General features: G+C 54.5%; 1 protein-coding gene across 2 annotated transcripts in view; it reads left to right on the forward strand.

The window, feature by feature from the left end:
• DLGAP2 (DLG associated protein 2) overlaps positions 1 to 1,306 on the forward strand; it is a 116,456-nt gene extending 115,150 nt beyond the window's left edge. For both annotated transcript variants that reach the window (XM_049790329.1, XM_049790330.1), the window contains exon 13: positions 1,065 to 1,306. In XM_049790329.1, coding sequence (XP_049646286.1) covers positions 1,065 to 1,283 — 219 coding nt within the window. In that variant the 3' untranslated portion in view covers positions 1,284 to 1,306. The remainder of the gene's footprint in view (positions 1 to 1,064) is intronic.
• The last annotated feature ends 14,290 nt before the right edge of the window (positions 1,307 to 15,596 follow it).

Consider the following 15,596-nt stretch of genomic DNA (forward strand, 5'->3'; position numbering starts at 1 on the left):
AGCGCTGCTGAGTGTGACCAAAAAAAAAACAAAAACAAACAAGCAAAAAAGAATAAATTGCAAAAATGTGCTCAATGACCGAACACTGTAGCGAGAGTCCATGGCATTCAATGCCTTATCCAGGTATAACTGTGGAGAGAGATTAGACTATAAAAGCAGGTATACTCAAATGGGAAATAAGTAATTTAAAATATTTGTTAAGACACTATCATAATGAGTACTGTATTGGGAGTCCAGCAAAATATATCACAGTAATGCGAAACTGGGACATTCAAACTATATCTCCAAAGATCACTGTGAACAAAAACATTAAAAGGTTATTATAAACATAATAGAATAGAAATTAAGATACTAAAACATTCTAAGAAGGCACCAATCCAAAGGATGCTTCCATTCAAAGGTGCTTTTGACCAAGTAACAAGCTTACCCTGAATAGGATGGAACCCAGTTAACCCAACACAATTGTCTAGCAGGGAGGACATTTGCCTTGCAGGCGGTCGACCCAAATTCAATCCTCAGCATCCCTATAAGGCCCGCCCAAGCCCCACCAGGAGTAATCCCAGAATGTAGAGCCAGGAATAATGATCCCTGAGCATTGTCAGTTATGGCTCAAAAAAAAAAAAAAAAAAAAGGAAACAAACCCAGTTGCATCTCTTCTGGGTTCTGTGTTTCCATGTGTTTATACATGTTGACTATGTTTCCACTGTGTTCATACTTGTTGATTGTGTTTCCACTTGATTGTACATGTTGCTGTTTCCATCTCCAGGGAGGTCCATGAGTGATCACATGGGAATGACCCCACAGGGTGATCAGTGAGTGAGACAGGCTGGTCTCTTGTGGCCTCAGCACCCTGAGACCCCCAAGGCTGTGGGTCACCCAGCAGGTGGCGTGGGTGAGGGTTGTCCCACTGCAGGTGTCTGGATGTGCCATGGTGGCTGTGCTGGGCTCAGGATAAGCTTGTTAACTCATTGGTCCTCGGTGGCAGTGTTGGGTCTGTGGGTGCAGAGGCATGCCAGGGGGCTCCTTTCTCATCTGCTAACCTGCTAACTTGTGCTGCTCTCCAGGAGGAAAGAAAGGTCCCACCTCCAATACCAAAGAAGCCCCCCAAAGGGAAGTCTCCCATCACCCGAGAGAAGTCTCTGGACCTGCCGGATAGGCAGCGCCAAGAGGCACGGCGGCGTCTGATGGCGGCCAAGCGGGCAGCTTCATTTCGCCAGAACTCGGCCACGGAGCGGGCAGACAGCATCGAGATCTACATCCCAGAGGCGCAGACGAGGCTGTGAGGCAGCGCCCAGACCCGCCAGGCTCCCCCACATGGGACCTTTTGTGATGTGTGTTGTTTTCAAGTGTGTGGACTCAGAGGTGTGGGTGACATTGCTGCAGAGGCCTCTCCTGCTCCCAGTCTCCAGGGAAGAGACTTCCCTAGAGAAAGGTGAATCACGAAAGGAAAGAAAAGCCCCTTCACCTTCGCCTTCACCTCCACTGCTTCCCCCAGCCCACTCCTGGAGCTCGTGGTGCCAGTGCTGGGGGCAGACAGTCCCTCCATACCAACCCACCATGTTTGTGGCCTGGCCAACATCTAGCCCAGATGCCAGCACTGGCTGGTGGAGGACAGCTGTGCCATGGAGCAGGCAGGTGGGGAGAGTTTGTGGGTGGGCCTGGCGGGCCTGAAATGCCGCTCAGTGTGTCTTCAGTTCTGGTTTTCGGCCAATGTACATACAGTCTCAAACTGCTCTGCGTCAATCTCCTGGTACACCTAGAGAAAGAAGAGAAACACAAGACAGCACGTGTGTCTGCTGCGAGTTATCTTGCGTGCCCCGTGTGTGCGATGTGAGTCATGCGGGCTGCCCCCTGGCATGGCTCTGGACTCCTGGGCCATGCTTCTGACCACAAGAACAGGTAGGGGGCTGTGTGTGCTCCCTCCCTGGGCCATGAGACTCGGTGTTGCTGAGGGTCCAGTCAGTTGGTCCTGCTGGGAGAAGGTGCTGGGAAGGCTCCCGCTGGCTGCCGACAACCAGACATGGTGACCTCGGTTCAGCGTGACCCCTGCCCCGCGACTCCAGTCGTCTAGCTGCCTGTGCGATCCCAGACTCTTGGGACTCCGTGGGAGTAGAAGTGGTAGAAGTGGAGCTGCCTCTGAAGAGAGTCTTCCTTCTGCTGCTTGCAGAGTTGGGGTGCAGCCAGGAGAGTACCCCCAGACCCCCTTGTTCTTCACCTGCCTCGCACTTTAGGATGCTCCCAGCTCCTGTGCCGCTGGAGGCTGCACTGGGCCTCCAGCTCAGTTTCTCCGCCTCTCCGCCCCTCACCTCTCAGCATGGGGCTCACCGGGGCACCATCGATATTAAAGCATGTTTAGCTTCAGAGTTTTACTTTTCTAAAGCCGAGTAGTTAAGAATCCCCCTGTAAGAACAAAACCATGTAAATTGAGCCTCATATCTGGTATATATTTTACCAAACAGCCTTAAGATATATTTGGAAGCAAAAATCAGTACGAATGTATATCCTTGAAAAATGCAAAAAAAAAAAAGTTCCCCAAAATATTCTTGTATACATGAATCCTATTTCCCCAGAGTATTCAAAGCATTTTTTCTACCTAAATAAATTACCTAAATCCTGAGTAGTGTACAAAACAATGCTTCTTCCTGTACTCACTAAACTCTTCCAATCAAACGTATGTGCAAGTCCTGGCATTTTAGACTCTAAACATGACTCACTGCTTAAGTCAAACCGCTCTTCAGAAGTGGCCGGAGGAGAGCAGGGCAGTCACTGCGTGGCGGTTAGACACAGCACCCCTCAACCCCGGCACCCCCATGAGGCCGAAGGTCATGCAGCTGCCAGCAGTCCTGTCTCAGCTCTTGGCCACGAACTTGTACTTCTGATGACGATCAGTGACTCCTTTTAGACTTTGGATCTCTGATTCTGACTTGAACAAGAGTGCCCCTGGATTTGGATTACTTTTTTATGTTTTTTAAACTCATTTTTATCTTAAAATCCCAAAGCCTTGGCCTGTACCACCCCAGGTGAGCAAGCTGGCCAAAAGCAGCCTTGGCTGGATAGGCAGTGGGGGGGGGGGCTGCATCCGGCTCCATCCAGTGGGTCCCAAAGAAGGTGTCGGCAGGGGGCAGGGGCGGCTTCTCCCGTGCCTGCGCCTTCACTCAGTGCAATACGCCCGGCCCCGCACAGGTGGCCTTGGCAGGAGTGCAGAGGATAAGCCATGTTTACACACTGTATGTGTAAGGAGAATTAAAGCTGTTTCTAGCACCTTGTCTCGACATTTTATTTGGGTCCCAGCCCCTGGTGCTGGCAGTGGAGGGTGAGGCATGGGAGAGGCATGCTGGGCACAGACGTTGGGTCCACCACTCGAGGGTGCAGGGAGCTGTCCGGCAGTGGTGGTGCTGTGTGTGTCCTGGGGAGAGGCCCTAGAATGTGGACGTCAGCTACCCTATAGACCAGTGCTCAGGACCCTGTAGGTCCCCCTAACAGGAACCCCACTAGCCTACGCTGACTCGCAGGAAGCACTGAGAGGTGGACACAGCTCAGGCCCTGAAGCCCAGTGATGGAAAGGGGCTCAGATGCCCCTGGCACATAGATGGATGCAGCTCTCTCAGGAGATGTGAGTGCGGGGATGTGATGCCCTTGCCCTTGCCCATCTAAGTGGTGCTCACGGTGGTGAAGTGTGCTGGCAGCCCCCCAGCTTCCTACCTCTGCAGTTGAAGAACTTCCTGCTCCGTTCTGTGACACGCTAGTAGCCAGGGGGCTGTTGGTAGTGGCTCTACCCTTGGGGTGTCTCTCCATACCTTCGTTTCCATTTATTGGGAATTTGGAGGACAGTGGGGCTGAAGGCTTGGGAGCAGGAAAGCAGAAAGGCACAGTGCTGCCACCACAGCTCAGTCCTCTCAACTGTGAGCTGCCCAAAACTGACCTGTCTCTCAAGGAACAGAACCAGGAGCCACAGGGCCCAGAGGACCACTAGGGGGAACTGACATGCCTGGAATACTGCTGACCCCTGCGGAGGAAGGGTGGGAGACGGGCCTCACCCTGACTGGTCACCTCCAGTGTCCTCTGTGAGCCTCCCATCTGGGACCTCAGAGCACTGCCGGTGAGGGCAGGAGGTGGGAGAGGCACCACCCAGCCACTGCAGAGACCTCAGTGCCAGCAACAGCCGAGCCCATGGCTCAGAGAACAGCTTCCCTCCCTGTCCGGCCACCTTGCTCAGCCTCACTGCAAACAGATGTCTCCTGGTGTCTCTGCTGCAGCCCACACTGTGGGAAGAAAACTGATCCTGCCTAGGGTGTGAGCTGAGTCCCCAGATTATTCCTTGCAGGAGGTTTGACCCTAGGCTGCTTCCCTGCTCAGGCTCCAGGACTAAACTGTCCAGATGCTTCCTTGTCCCAGGGTATACCAGACTCAGAGGCATCGCCCCATGGGGACCCTCCATTCCCGTGCTCAGCACCTGGGACCAGAGGAACTCACTCATTGCTCCCCTGGAATCTGGCAGTGGCGACCCCCAGCGCTGCTCCCTTGGCTCCGTGCTGGGTGCAGTGTTGCAGGCTCCATGTTCGGAGACTGCCTTATCTGCCTAAACACAGCTCAGAACTCGGTGAGGACTTAGTTGTTGAGGACTTGGCATGTGGGGTCCTGAGGGTGAGGATGCAGCAGGCGTGACCACCTTTGCTGTCCCTCCAGAGTCACGGCAGGTCCCAGAAGCAGGGAACTGGAGCTTCTCTCCTGGTGAGAAAACAGGTAAGGTGTACCTCTGTGGGTCGTGCATGGAGCCAGGCCTGGGGAGGCCGAGCTTCGTGCAGGGTCAACAGCCTGAAAACGGACGGACCGCTGCCCAGGAGAAAGCAGCTTCCCTGGGCAGAGCACTGCCTCTCCTGCCCACTCCGGGCTCAGCCTCGTTCCTCCAGTGTGTGAGTGTCTTTGCGAGGCAGAGGCGGGAAGCCACCTGCCCTGCTGCCCTTCCTGCTGCCCTCCCTCCGAGTTAGTTCCCCTCACATTCCCAGTTCAGGTGGCAATGACACCCCTGAGCTGCCAGGGAGAGGCTCTCCCCAAGGCCTGCAGCGGCCTGCCTTCCACCCCCCAAGAAACACAGGCCCAGGGGCTGGAGAGAGAGCACAGCACGGAAGGGCTTTTGCCTCGCAGGGAAGTCTGACGGCCTTTCGATTCCCGGCATCCCAAATGGGAGCGATTTCTGAGCGAAGAGCCAGGAGTAACTGCTGAGAGCCGCTAGGTGTGACCTAACAACAAGAACAAAACGAAAACGAAAACAAAAACCCACCCCAGGCCCAGAGCCTGCAGGTCCAGCCTGTGGCCCTATTTCATCATTCGGCCTCCAGGCCCTCAGCTCGGAGGAGGAGCAATGCTGAGAGGAGGGCCTAGGGAGCTGGGGGCAGGTGGAGGGATCTGAGCTAGGGGAAGGAGCAGGGTTAGTGTGGGGACCGGGAGGCTGAGCCCATCCGTTTCTCCTTGGGGGCTTTCCACACTTGCAGGCTAAATCCACTGAACACCCAATCCCAGGAGAAGGGCTACTGTGTAAAGTGTGTGTATGAAGCCTGGTCAGCAAAGGTACTGTGAACCATAGTGCAAAAGTTTGAATTTAAAAAAGCAGCTCTCGTAGAAGCAGACTAGTGGGAGGCCAATGGATGGGTGGGGAGCATTGGAGGAGGGAAATGAAGTCACTGGGGGAGGAATTGGCAGTGAAACACTTTAGGCCTGAAACCTAGTCAAAGGTAACTTTGTCATTTCACTGGGACTGTCTAAGAAAATTAAAAGGAAATCAACTCAATCCCAAGGATATGGGGGTGGTCTGTATGCCCCAATTCACGTTTGGGAGGGGGAGGCTTTTACATACCTCTCTTTGGTATCAGTTCTCACTGCCTGCTTTTCCATTTCCACCCTTTTAGCTAGCGTGCGCTGTTTGGATCACAATCAATAGGAGGAAAGGCTGGCAGGGGGACCTTTGAAGGCTGCAGGTAAGCGAGCTCTGGATTTGGGAGCAGCTGGTTTGTAGGTAAGGGGTTTTGTGTCCGACCTTCTTGCCTCCTTTAACCCTCTTGTCTATGTGTATTATTTCCTGCAGATGAACTGCTTCCGTGTCCTTGTTGGATAGGGGAATGGGCATTGTCTTTCCTTTCTGGGAGCTCTAGGGTAATCAGCCACAACCATTCTCCCAGAGAATGTGACATTACAGGGCACACAGGGCAATAGTTAGGACTGCAGAGGCAAAGGGGTCCCGGGGAGACATGCTGATGAGCTACAGTTCACAGTACTCATATATCTCAGCAGGAACCCTCTCAGAAGGCCCAGGGCCCACAAGGGGTCCCTAGTTCTGCTCAGGAAGCTCTTTGCTCCAGTTATTGCAGCTTCTCCACAGTGCAGTGGCCCAGCCTAACCCCCAGACTCGAGCTTCACTTTCAACCCCAGCAGCTGCCACCCTTCCCCATCCTAGCCCCAGCTCCTCTGTGTGCCCAATTTCAGATCAGCCTTTTCATACCCCACCATCTCCACTGCTTTCTGCTTGATGCCCTTGATAATGGGGACAAAGACATCATTAGGAAGCTCAAAAAAAAAAAAAAAAGAAAAGAAAAAGAAAAAGCACCTGGATGGGACGTGACCACAATGGCATCCACAGAGACTCAGGACTGGCTATCAGTTCTTTTCTTTTTTTTTTGGTTTTTGGGTCACATTCGGCAGCACTCCGGGGGCTACTCCTGGCTCTACGCTCAGAAATCACTCCTGGCAGGCTCAGGGGACCATAGAGGATGCCGGGATTCGAACCACTTCCTTCTGCATGTAAGGTAAACACCCTACCTCCATGCTATCTCTCCGGCCCCCTGGCTATCAGTTTTATGCGCCAGCTATACTGAAGAGTTGGCTCTGATGTGGCAGCGGCGTTGAATTTATGCGTTTGCACAGGAGGAAAGGGACCCTGCAGCCCTATCTAGTCTCTCTTCAATGAATTCTTAATTCTGCACTTCAATTAAGAACTTAATTACTTCAATATTTACCTGCCGTGTACTTATTTTTAACAGAACAACAGAGACTGGGTGTCCAACCGTCTGTAAAAACAAAAACAAAAGGACTCGCTGACAGCAGAAGTGCATTGTGTGTTGACTGAACGTTGGCATAAGCTAAGTGCTTTGCTCACTGCGTGTGTTGGCTCTCCAGGACTCCCAGAAGTCCCGGGAGAGAAGCAGGGGACACTCCAGCATTCGCAGAAGCTGCCAGGGAGTCTGCACTGGCTTCAGAGTATTTTCTTACTCTCAAATAGCAGCTTGTTGAAGAAGACTGAGCCCAGGGGTCCACAGAACTTCCTCACGGATGTTGCTCTGACTTTAGACCTTTCACCGTGCCACACAGACTATCCTCTGGGCTGGTCCCTTGCAGATGTGGGTTGTCTATACATTTCCCACGTGGCCAGAACCCACAGAAACCCAGGCATGAACTCATGCAGATACTAAAGAGGCACCGTGAACTTCGAGCAAGTACATGTGGTCTCAGGGGGCCCACGGGGCTGTGTGGACAGTGTCCTGGTAGAGTCAGGAGGGGCAGTGGAGTGAAGCGCACATCCTTGAGAATTTGTTCTGGCTACCAGCCTATGCCTGCACCTCCCAGTAAAGGACCAACTTGTCCCGCGGAGGAACCACATTCCTGACTCAGTGCGTGGTCTGGAGACATCTACCTTCTGAGTGCCTCCCTATGAGAACTCCTGGTCCTTCCTCGAGGTTTTACTTCAAAGCCCCTGGGAGGGACGCTGACCCCCAGAACATCTTGGGTCTACCATGTGAACTTGGCGCTGCAGGAAGCACCTAACAAGGACACCAGTGTCACTGCCCCAACTTTGTGGATGATTCCTCCTTTCCTCTGGAGGAGCCTAGATGTCCTGGTATGTTTGGACTGGACACCCTACCTCCCTGCAGGCGCCTCTCCTGACCAGGTGGGGAATGGCCTCATGTGATGTCCACTCATGAGCGTCTGCCTGCCCTCTGGGCATCATCTTGCTCCATTGAAAGTGTTGTGCGGGGCATTTTCTGGCCTTTGTTTTTGAAAGGGTTGGAGGAACTATTTACTCTTGCAAAGGTGATTGTCAGCTCCAAAGAACATTCCTGTGTGCTGATTTGTTCGAGGCAGGTGCAGCCACCCACGGAAATAGTGCCACTGAGGCCAGGACACTGAGTGGGAGCCTGGGGGGCGGGGTGTCTTTTGAGGCATCCCTTCTGCTCGCATGATTCAGGCTGTTTGGAATGAGCCACACTGCAAGGCGCTTGACTAGTGAGGTCAGCATAGCAGGGTGCCCCTGGCTCTCTGTGGGCCCAGAGGTGATAAAATTTGTGGATCCAGGGCCCGGAGAGATAGCACAGCGGCGTTTGCCTTGCAAGCAGCCGATCCAGGTGGTTGGCTCGAATCCTGGTGTCCCATATGGTCCCCCGTGCCTGCCAGGAGCTATTTCCGAGCAGACAGCCAGGAGTGACCCCTGAGCACTGCTGGGTGTGGCCCAAAAACCAAAAAAAAAAAAAAAAAAGAAAAGAAATTTGTGGATTCAAAGGTGGTAGGGTAGACAACCCCTCAGGGTTTTCACAGGGAGAAAGGGAAGGCAGTAGGTGTTTCTGTTTAGAGCATTTGGTCTCTGCTGGGCAGACCCTGATTTTCACAGCCTTTGACTTGAATCAGCTCTAGGAAGCATAGGACACACACCTGGGAAACACTTGGGTAAGTTTATTGTTTTGAAAGTCCACTGCTGTGCTAAAAAAGGGTGCTGAGTTCAGATCTGCCACCAGGTACATCTGTCCAACCTTTCCAAGCTTTGTCTCCCTCATGGTGGTGCTGGGCTCAGTGTTGGGATGGGGAGGCTGGTTGTGAGGCTATGGGACTGCACGTAGGCTGATGGCCAAGGGGATGCATCCCCTGACATCTGTGGATCCAAGCTGGGCACTCTGAACACTCCCCCACCTTCCAGGGCACCTCAATGCCACTAAGACAGACCCAGGGCTTCCCATAGTGCCTGGTTGGGTGTGGGTGCTCCCTGCCATGGTCTGATCGCTGGTCTTGGGCACTGCTGAATCGCTCTGCTGAGGACAGCAGCGTCTGCACGCCTGCCCCCCTCCAAACACAATGGCTATGAAACATAAACTGTCCAGGCTCAGTGTGATGTTCCCAGATGAGGGAGGTCCACATGGGAGATCTCATGAGAGCAGCCTGGCCTTTAAACCCTGGAGTCAGGGCAGCCAAGGCCTTTCTTAGGACCTCTGGCCAAGCAAGAAAGACAGAGGACCCTTTGTGAGGTAACCATGGGTAGGGCAAGTGGGTATCCTGAGGGTCTATCAAGTTGGTATGGGGAAGATGCGGAGACCAGTAGACGTATGGTAGCTGGCCACAAGAAATTGCCTACTCTCTGACCTCACCATCTCAGAGCAAGGCCTCAGCCTTTAGGCCCAGCACCAGACATCCCAGGAGAGCCGTGAGCAGATACAATTCTTAGTGTGGTTGTTAGATGATCGGTGCCATATAGAACAGAGGACAGAGAGGAGAGTATAACAATAGATTTATTAAGACTCGGCTGAGAGCCCACAAATCAGAGACTTGGAGCTCTGAACAGGGATAGGTCCACAACTTATACAGCTGCAGCTCTTGGATTCAAGGGCACATCTCCATATTCCTTCAAGGCCCATATTCTTATCTGTAACCCTTATCTAATCTTTTTTTTTTCTCTCTTTTTCTTTTTTTTCTTTCTTTTTTTTCTCTTCTTCATCTTTATCTAATCTAATCTAATCAAAGATGTTAGTGAAGTCAGGCATCTTGTTTACATTGCTTGTGGTCTGGTCCCTGCCCTCCAAGAGACAGGGAATTTTCCTAGCCTCATTCCTGGCACTGGGTGGGCCCGTGTCCATTTTGTTGTTTTAAGTTCAGGCCTTAACTGCGTCATGGCACTACTCTAGTTCACAGCAGCTTTCACCAAAGTCGCCACAGATGACGGAGGAACGGTCAGGAGCGTACAGGGCTCCAGGATGAGCAAGGGCACACACAGTACGTGTGTGCAGGGGGAGATGGCACTCTCGGGGTACGCGGGCAGTGCTGAGAGCCAGCCAGAAGAGGGCTGGATCGTGCAGAGCCACGGACTGGAAGCCCATTCTGCAGTCCCATCCCATACCCACCGGAGCAAATAAATGGGTATGGTCAAGCCTGGGCTGGGCTTGGAGGTCCATCTGGCCAGGACAGAGGGCACGGGGCCGTGGCCCCAGTGGGAAATGGTCTTCAGGGAGCACTAGAAAGCCTCCTCGGAACCAAGCGTGCTTTCTGGGGAGTGAGGGGTGGCGACACCGCTTTGGAGCAGAGGTTCTCTCCCACTCACCCCTTCTGGACTGGGGTGCCGAGTTGCCCTGGGCTGCCAGCCTGCAGCTGTCTTGCAGCCACCCCGCGATTCGATTTGGGCAGCCCCGCTGCACGCTCCGGGCCCACTCGGCACTCGGCGGCACTAGCTGGGCGCTGGCCCGTCCACCCTGGTCCCTGCGCCCGGGGCCCGGCGGAGGGACGGGGTCAGAAGGGGCCATGGGGCAGGAGGGCCGGTGGCCTGGCAGAGCGAGGCGATTTGGGAACTGGAACTCGTGGGCGCCCCACATCCGCGGACTTTGCCCACGGCCGCGGGCGCGACGCGGCTGCGGCGAGGTGTCAGTTCCCAGCCGAGCCCGTCCACCACGGCGACCCGCTCCTGACCCCGCGCCTGCGCACAGGCGCCCCCGGGGGCCCACTTACCCTCCCCGCGCAGGCGCACTCGGCGTCAGCCAGCTTTCCGCACCTGCGCACTCGGCGGCACGGGGCCGCCACCCGCAGGCCCCGCCCACAAGCCCCGCCCACCCAGCGCTCCGCGCCGCGGAACGTGACAGCTGGGCGGGGCGTCCGAGGTCAGAGGTCACGGCGGGGCTAGGCGCAGCCGGCCGGGCTGCGTTGCCGGAGAGTCGCGCGCGGTCCGCCGAGGGGACGTCGGTGAGTGGACAGATCTGGGGCGAGGGGCGGGGGACGGCGCGGGTCGCTCACGGCTCTTGGCCGACTGGGCCTTGGAGGGCATCGGGCGCGGGGCATCGTCCCGCCTGGCCCGTCCCTGGCGCTCGCCGCGGGAGCCGGTCTGGGCGCTGTCTGCGTTGCCCGAGCAGGCCTCCGGGCCCGATCCCCAGCCCGGGGCTGGCCGGTCCTTGCCTCGGACACCCGCAGGGGCCAGTGCTGGGCTGGGGCTGGGAAGAGCTGGAGGCGCTCCTCCGGGACCTGGTCACCCCTTCCCTGTCCACTGGACCCCTGATTCCCGCGTGTGTACAGAGTGTGTGCGCTTTCCTGCACCGTCCTGCTGCAGACCCTTTTGGGCTAGCCAGTGATGGTCTCTTGCGCCCTCTCTCCCAGCTGGCCCCGGGCCCCGCGTGGAAGCCGGGAGGGCCAGCGACCCAGAATCCTGGTGCTCCAAGAGCTAGAAGCGCTGTGGTCAGGGCCAGCCATCCATGCCTAGAGAACTGACTCCCTGGCTCCCTGCCCTCCTGCCAAGGCCTCGAGCAGTTCTGTGGGCACCGCCCAGCACTGTACTTCCCCACAGAAGTGGCACCCTGGGGAGATGACCCAGGCCTGCATCCTGCTGAGGGCAGGGGAAACTGACCAGCACTCCAAGGCCTGCTGGGCCCAGGAGACTGCTGGTGAGGCATCCAGCCCTGCTCCCAGCCCTGCTCTCCTTCCTGCTGAGTCCTTCCCATCCCTCTAATTGGTCTGCTGTATTGCCAAAACTGGTCAGCCCAGTCTGGGTTCCGGTTCAATGTGGGTTCCGGCTCACAGGCTTGCTAGTGCAGCATCTGACCTGCCTGTCTGCCTTCCTCCTTCGGCCATGATCTTGCCTTCCGTGTGAGCCTGAGTTCAAGGATCCAGCACTTCTGAGGCTCCTGTAGGGCTCAAGATAGCCTTTGGTACAGCACTGGCAGCTGACTGTCCGGTCCAGCCTGGAAACCCATCTGCTGCCCTTGCTGGACAAAACACAGCAATGGTGCTGGTGGCTGGTGTCCCATTGGTCCCTGTATGTGCACCTTGATGCCCATAGTCAGTGCTGCGACCTAGTGTGCCTAAGAAATGAAGTTAAACCCAGTTTATAGGGGCCCCTGAGGACGACCAGGCATGAATCCTGAGCATAAAGCCAGGAATAGCCCCCAAACATCTCTCAGTGTTCCCCCCCCAAATGAAAAAAAGACTTTTTCTCTTCCCTCCTGGTGAACATAACCAAGACCAGACCCATCAGGTCAGCCTGTGCTTGATCTCTTGGCCTTGGGTCCGCCTCAGCTGGACCTTCCTGAGCAGCGCCTGTGCCTCCCACTCCTGCCGAGTCACCAGGCTGGGCTCGATGGATGGAGGGAGGGACCTTCCATCCCAGCATGGCGCCACAGTAGCTGGTGCAATTGTGGATAAACAGGAACTTGTAGCTCCCGTGACTGGCTACCAGAGATTGCAGGAGGAGCTCTGTGTCAGAGAGTGTGCAGGGGACTCAGGAGCCATCTCAAGCCTACAGTGGATCTTCCTTCCTGCCAAGCCCATGTCCATTTCCCACCTGCCTCAGTGTCTCTGAATATGGTTCTGAGACCCACACTGCCTTGAATCCCGCCTGGGCCCTGGGCAGCTCACCGCAGAACCATGTTATTCTGTGGATGTGAATGGAGACATGGCCAATGGGGCCAGAGCAGGGCCACAGGGACTGGGACACTCAGTGAGATGGGCAGCGGCAGAGGCAGGTATGGGGGGGGGGGACAGTGTGGGATGGACGGACAATGTAGTTCTGGGGATGCCTGAATCTTGGGCCCCTGAACTACAGGGACTTCTTCAAGTCCCTGATGGCCCAAAGGGAGGGGGCTGTCTCCTGGGACAGGGATGAGGTGGTGCCAGGCTGTGTTCCTGGCCAGGCCCTCAGAGTAGGGGTGCTCGCAGGGGGATCCCTGAGAAGTCTGAGCATCCTCATGCAGAGAGAGAGAGAAAAGCCACGGGCTTAGAAATGTGTGTTCAGTGCATAAGTGGTGACACGGCAGCCCCACCTGGTCATTAGTCTGTCCACACTATGCTGCCAAGCACAGTAGGAAGGACGCGCAGCCACCAGAGTTCTGGGTCATGGCCGTGCTGTCTCCCCCAGTGGATCCATATCTGACAGACCTGAGAACTGCTTTGGTCTTTGGGGCTTCACACCAGAGCTTGATGGAGAAGACTCTTTTGTTGTCTGTGTCCTGTGAGCCAGGCTCTCTGCCTCACGGCCCTGGCAACCATTTCTACGGGGCAGTAATGGCACTGGTTCCTACAGCAGACATTCAGCTGCTGCTTGCAGAGCTGGTCTCACAGTCTCTGAGTCCAGTCTGGACTGAGCGCTTCTCTGGGACCATGGCCTGGTTGCTGAGTTGCAACATTCTAACTGGCCTGGTTACTCACTGCAGGAGACCTGAATGGGTACCTGAGGGAGGGAGGGGAGCAGAAAGCTGGGGTGAGAGCACAAAGGGCAGGAGCAGGTCGGGGGTCATGGGCAGAAGAAAAGCCAGTGTCTGGCTACCTAGGAGCAGCCCCTGCACCACGTCTCAGGCCCTGAGACTGACTGGAGGAGAAAGAAAGGAGCTTTAGCTTCACTTTCTGGCTTGTCAGCGTGTCTGTTTCCTTCTGCTTTGTCTCTGCCTGGGCTGCTGAGAAAGCGGGTGCCGTTCAGGCGAGCAGGAGAGCTGCTTACGTCCGGGTAACACTTGTCCTTCCCTTCTTTCTTCCCTCCATCCTTCCCTCCTCCCCTCCTTTTTTGTTTTTTGTTTTTTTGTTTTTTTGCCACACCCAGTGGTGCTCAGGTCACTCCCGGCTATCTGCTCAGAAATAGCTCCTGGCAGGAACTGGGGACCATATGGGATGCTGGGATTCGAACCAACCACCTTAGGTCCTGTGTCACTACCCGCAAAAGGAAGCACATACCAGACATGGCTTTTGTTTTTTATTTGTTTTTTGGGCCACACCTGGCGTTGCTCAGGTGTTACTCCTGGCTGTCTGCTCAGAAATAGCTCCTGGGGCCGGGCGGTGGCGCAAGAGGTAAGGTGCCTGCCTTGCCTGCGCTAGCCTTGGACGGACCGCGGTTCGATCCCCCGGCGTCCCATATGGTCCCCCAAGCCAGGAGCAACTTATGAGCGCATAGCCAGGAGTAACCCCTGAGCGTTACCGGGTGTGGCCCAAAAACCAAAAAAAAAAAAAAAGAAATAGCTCCTGGCAGGCACGGGGGACCATATGGGACACCAGGATTCGAACCAACCACCTTTGGTTCTGGATCGGCTGCTTGCAAGGCAAACGCTGCTGTGCTATCTCTCTGGGCCCAAGACATGGCTTTTGGCCTTCCTGGTGCCGTGCCTAATTTCCCTCCCAAGAAATATCTGCCAGAAGGCCCGTTTGGAGAACTCAATCATTGACCCTTGCGTGGACTGCTGGCTATATTTCTGACATGGCTGTGACATTATATATCTCTTTACTTTTATTTGATTTTTGTCTCCTTTTCTACTACAGAAATTCGGCCTTAGCTTTTCTATACTCACAAAGGAATTTCAGTACCAAAGCATGCTGCTAGAAGTTCCCTGCTGGCTTAGTATATTTGCAACTCAAAGCTCACCAGCTACCTCTCTTTCTGTCTGGCTTTTACACCCTCCCGAAGGCCAAGTCAAAACATTGCATCTTCAAGACAATGGTCTTCTCTCCCTGCCTTTGAGCATCACAGCAGATGATTTTAGTCTGGGGGATTCTCCCTGTCACTTTGAATACCTGCTTACAATTAGGTTTGGTCAGTGTAGAATTGGGCTATTTTACTAGGTATATTCTGTACCCCTTTCTTTAGTGTTATTCTCTTTCTATTACCAGATCATAGGAAGTGGGTCTTAGCCCCTCGCTGGAATACTATTTCCCTCAGGTTAAGAATATTTGTTGGGGCCGGGTAGGTGGCGCTGGAGGTAAGGTGTCTGCCTTGCAAGCGCTAGCCAAGGAAGGACCGCGGTTCGATCCCCCGGCGTCCCATATGGTCCCCCCAAGCCAGGGGCGATTTCTGAGCACATAGCCAGGAGTAACCCCTGAGCGTTAAACGGGTGTGGCCCAAAAAAAACAAAAAAAAAAAAAAAAAAGAATATTTGTTATCAGGGCCCGGAGAGATAGCACAGCGGCTTGCCTTGCAAGCAGCCGATCCAGGACCCAAGGTGGTTGGTTCGAATCCCGGTGTCCCATAGGGTCCCCCGTGCCTGCCAGGAGCTATTTCTGAGCAGACAGCCAGGAGTAACCCCTGAGCACCGCCGGGTGTGGTCCAAAAACAAAACAAAAAAAAAACAAAAAAAAAGAATATTTGTTATTAGGAGTAAACCAGGATTCCTGCTATCCCTTAATTTACGTCAGTAATGACCCCGAGGGCCAGGCACTTCTTTGATACGTAAGAAATCAGCCTTCCTTTTATCCTCTCACTCCTAACTGAAGCCTATTCTATTCTAAGGTTACAAACCACCTAAAACTATGTGTATTTGTTCTAAAATCAAACAATATACATTACATTCCTTTCATGTTACCACTGCCTCTTTTTCCCTTTATATACT

The sequence above is a fragment of the Suncus etruscus genome, chromosome 17, assembly GCF_024139225.1.
Source record: "Suncus etruscus isolate mSunEtr1 chromosome 17, mSunEtr1.pri.cur, whole genome shotgun sequence".
In the NCBI taxonomy this organism is placed as follows: domain Eukaryota; kingdom Metazoa; phylum Chordata; class Mammalia; order Eulipotyphla; family Soricidae; genus Suncus; species Suncus etruscus.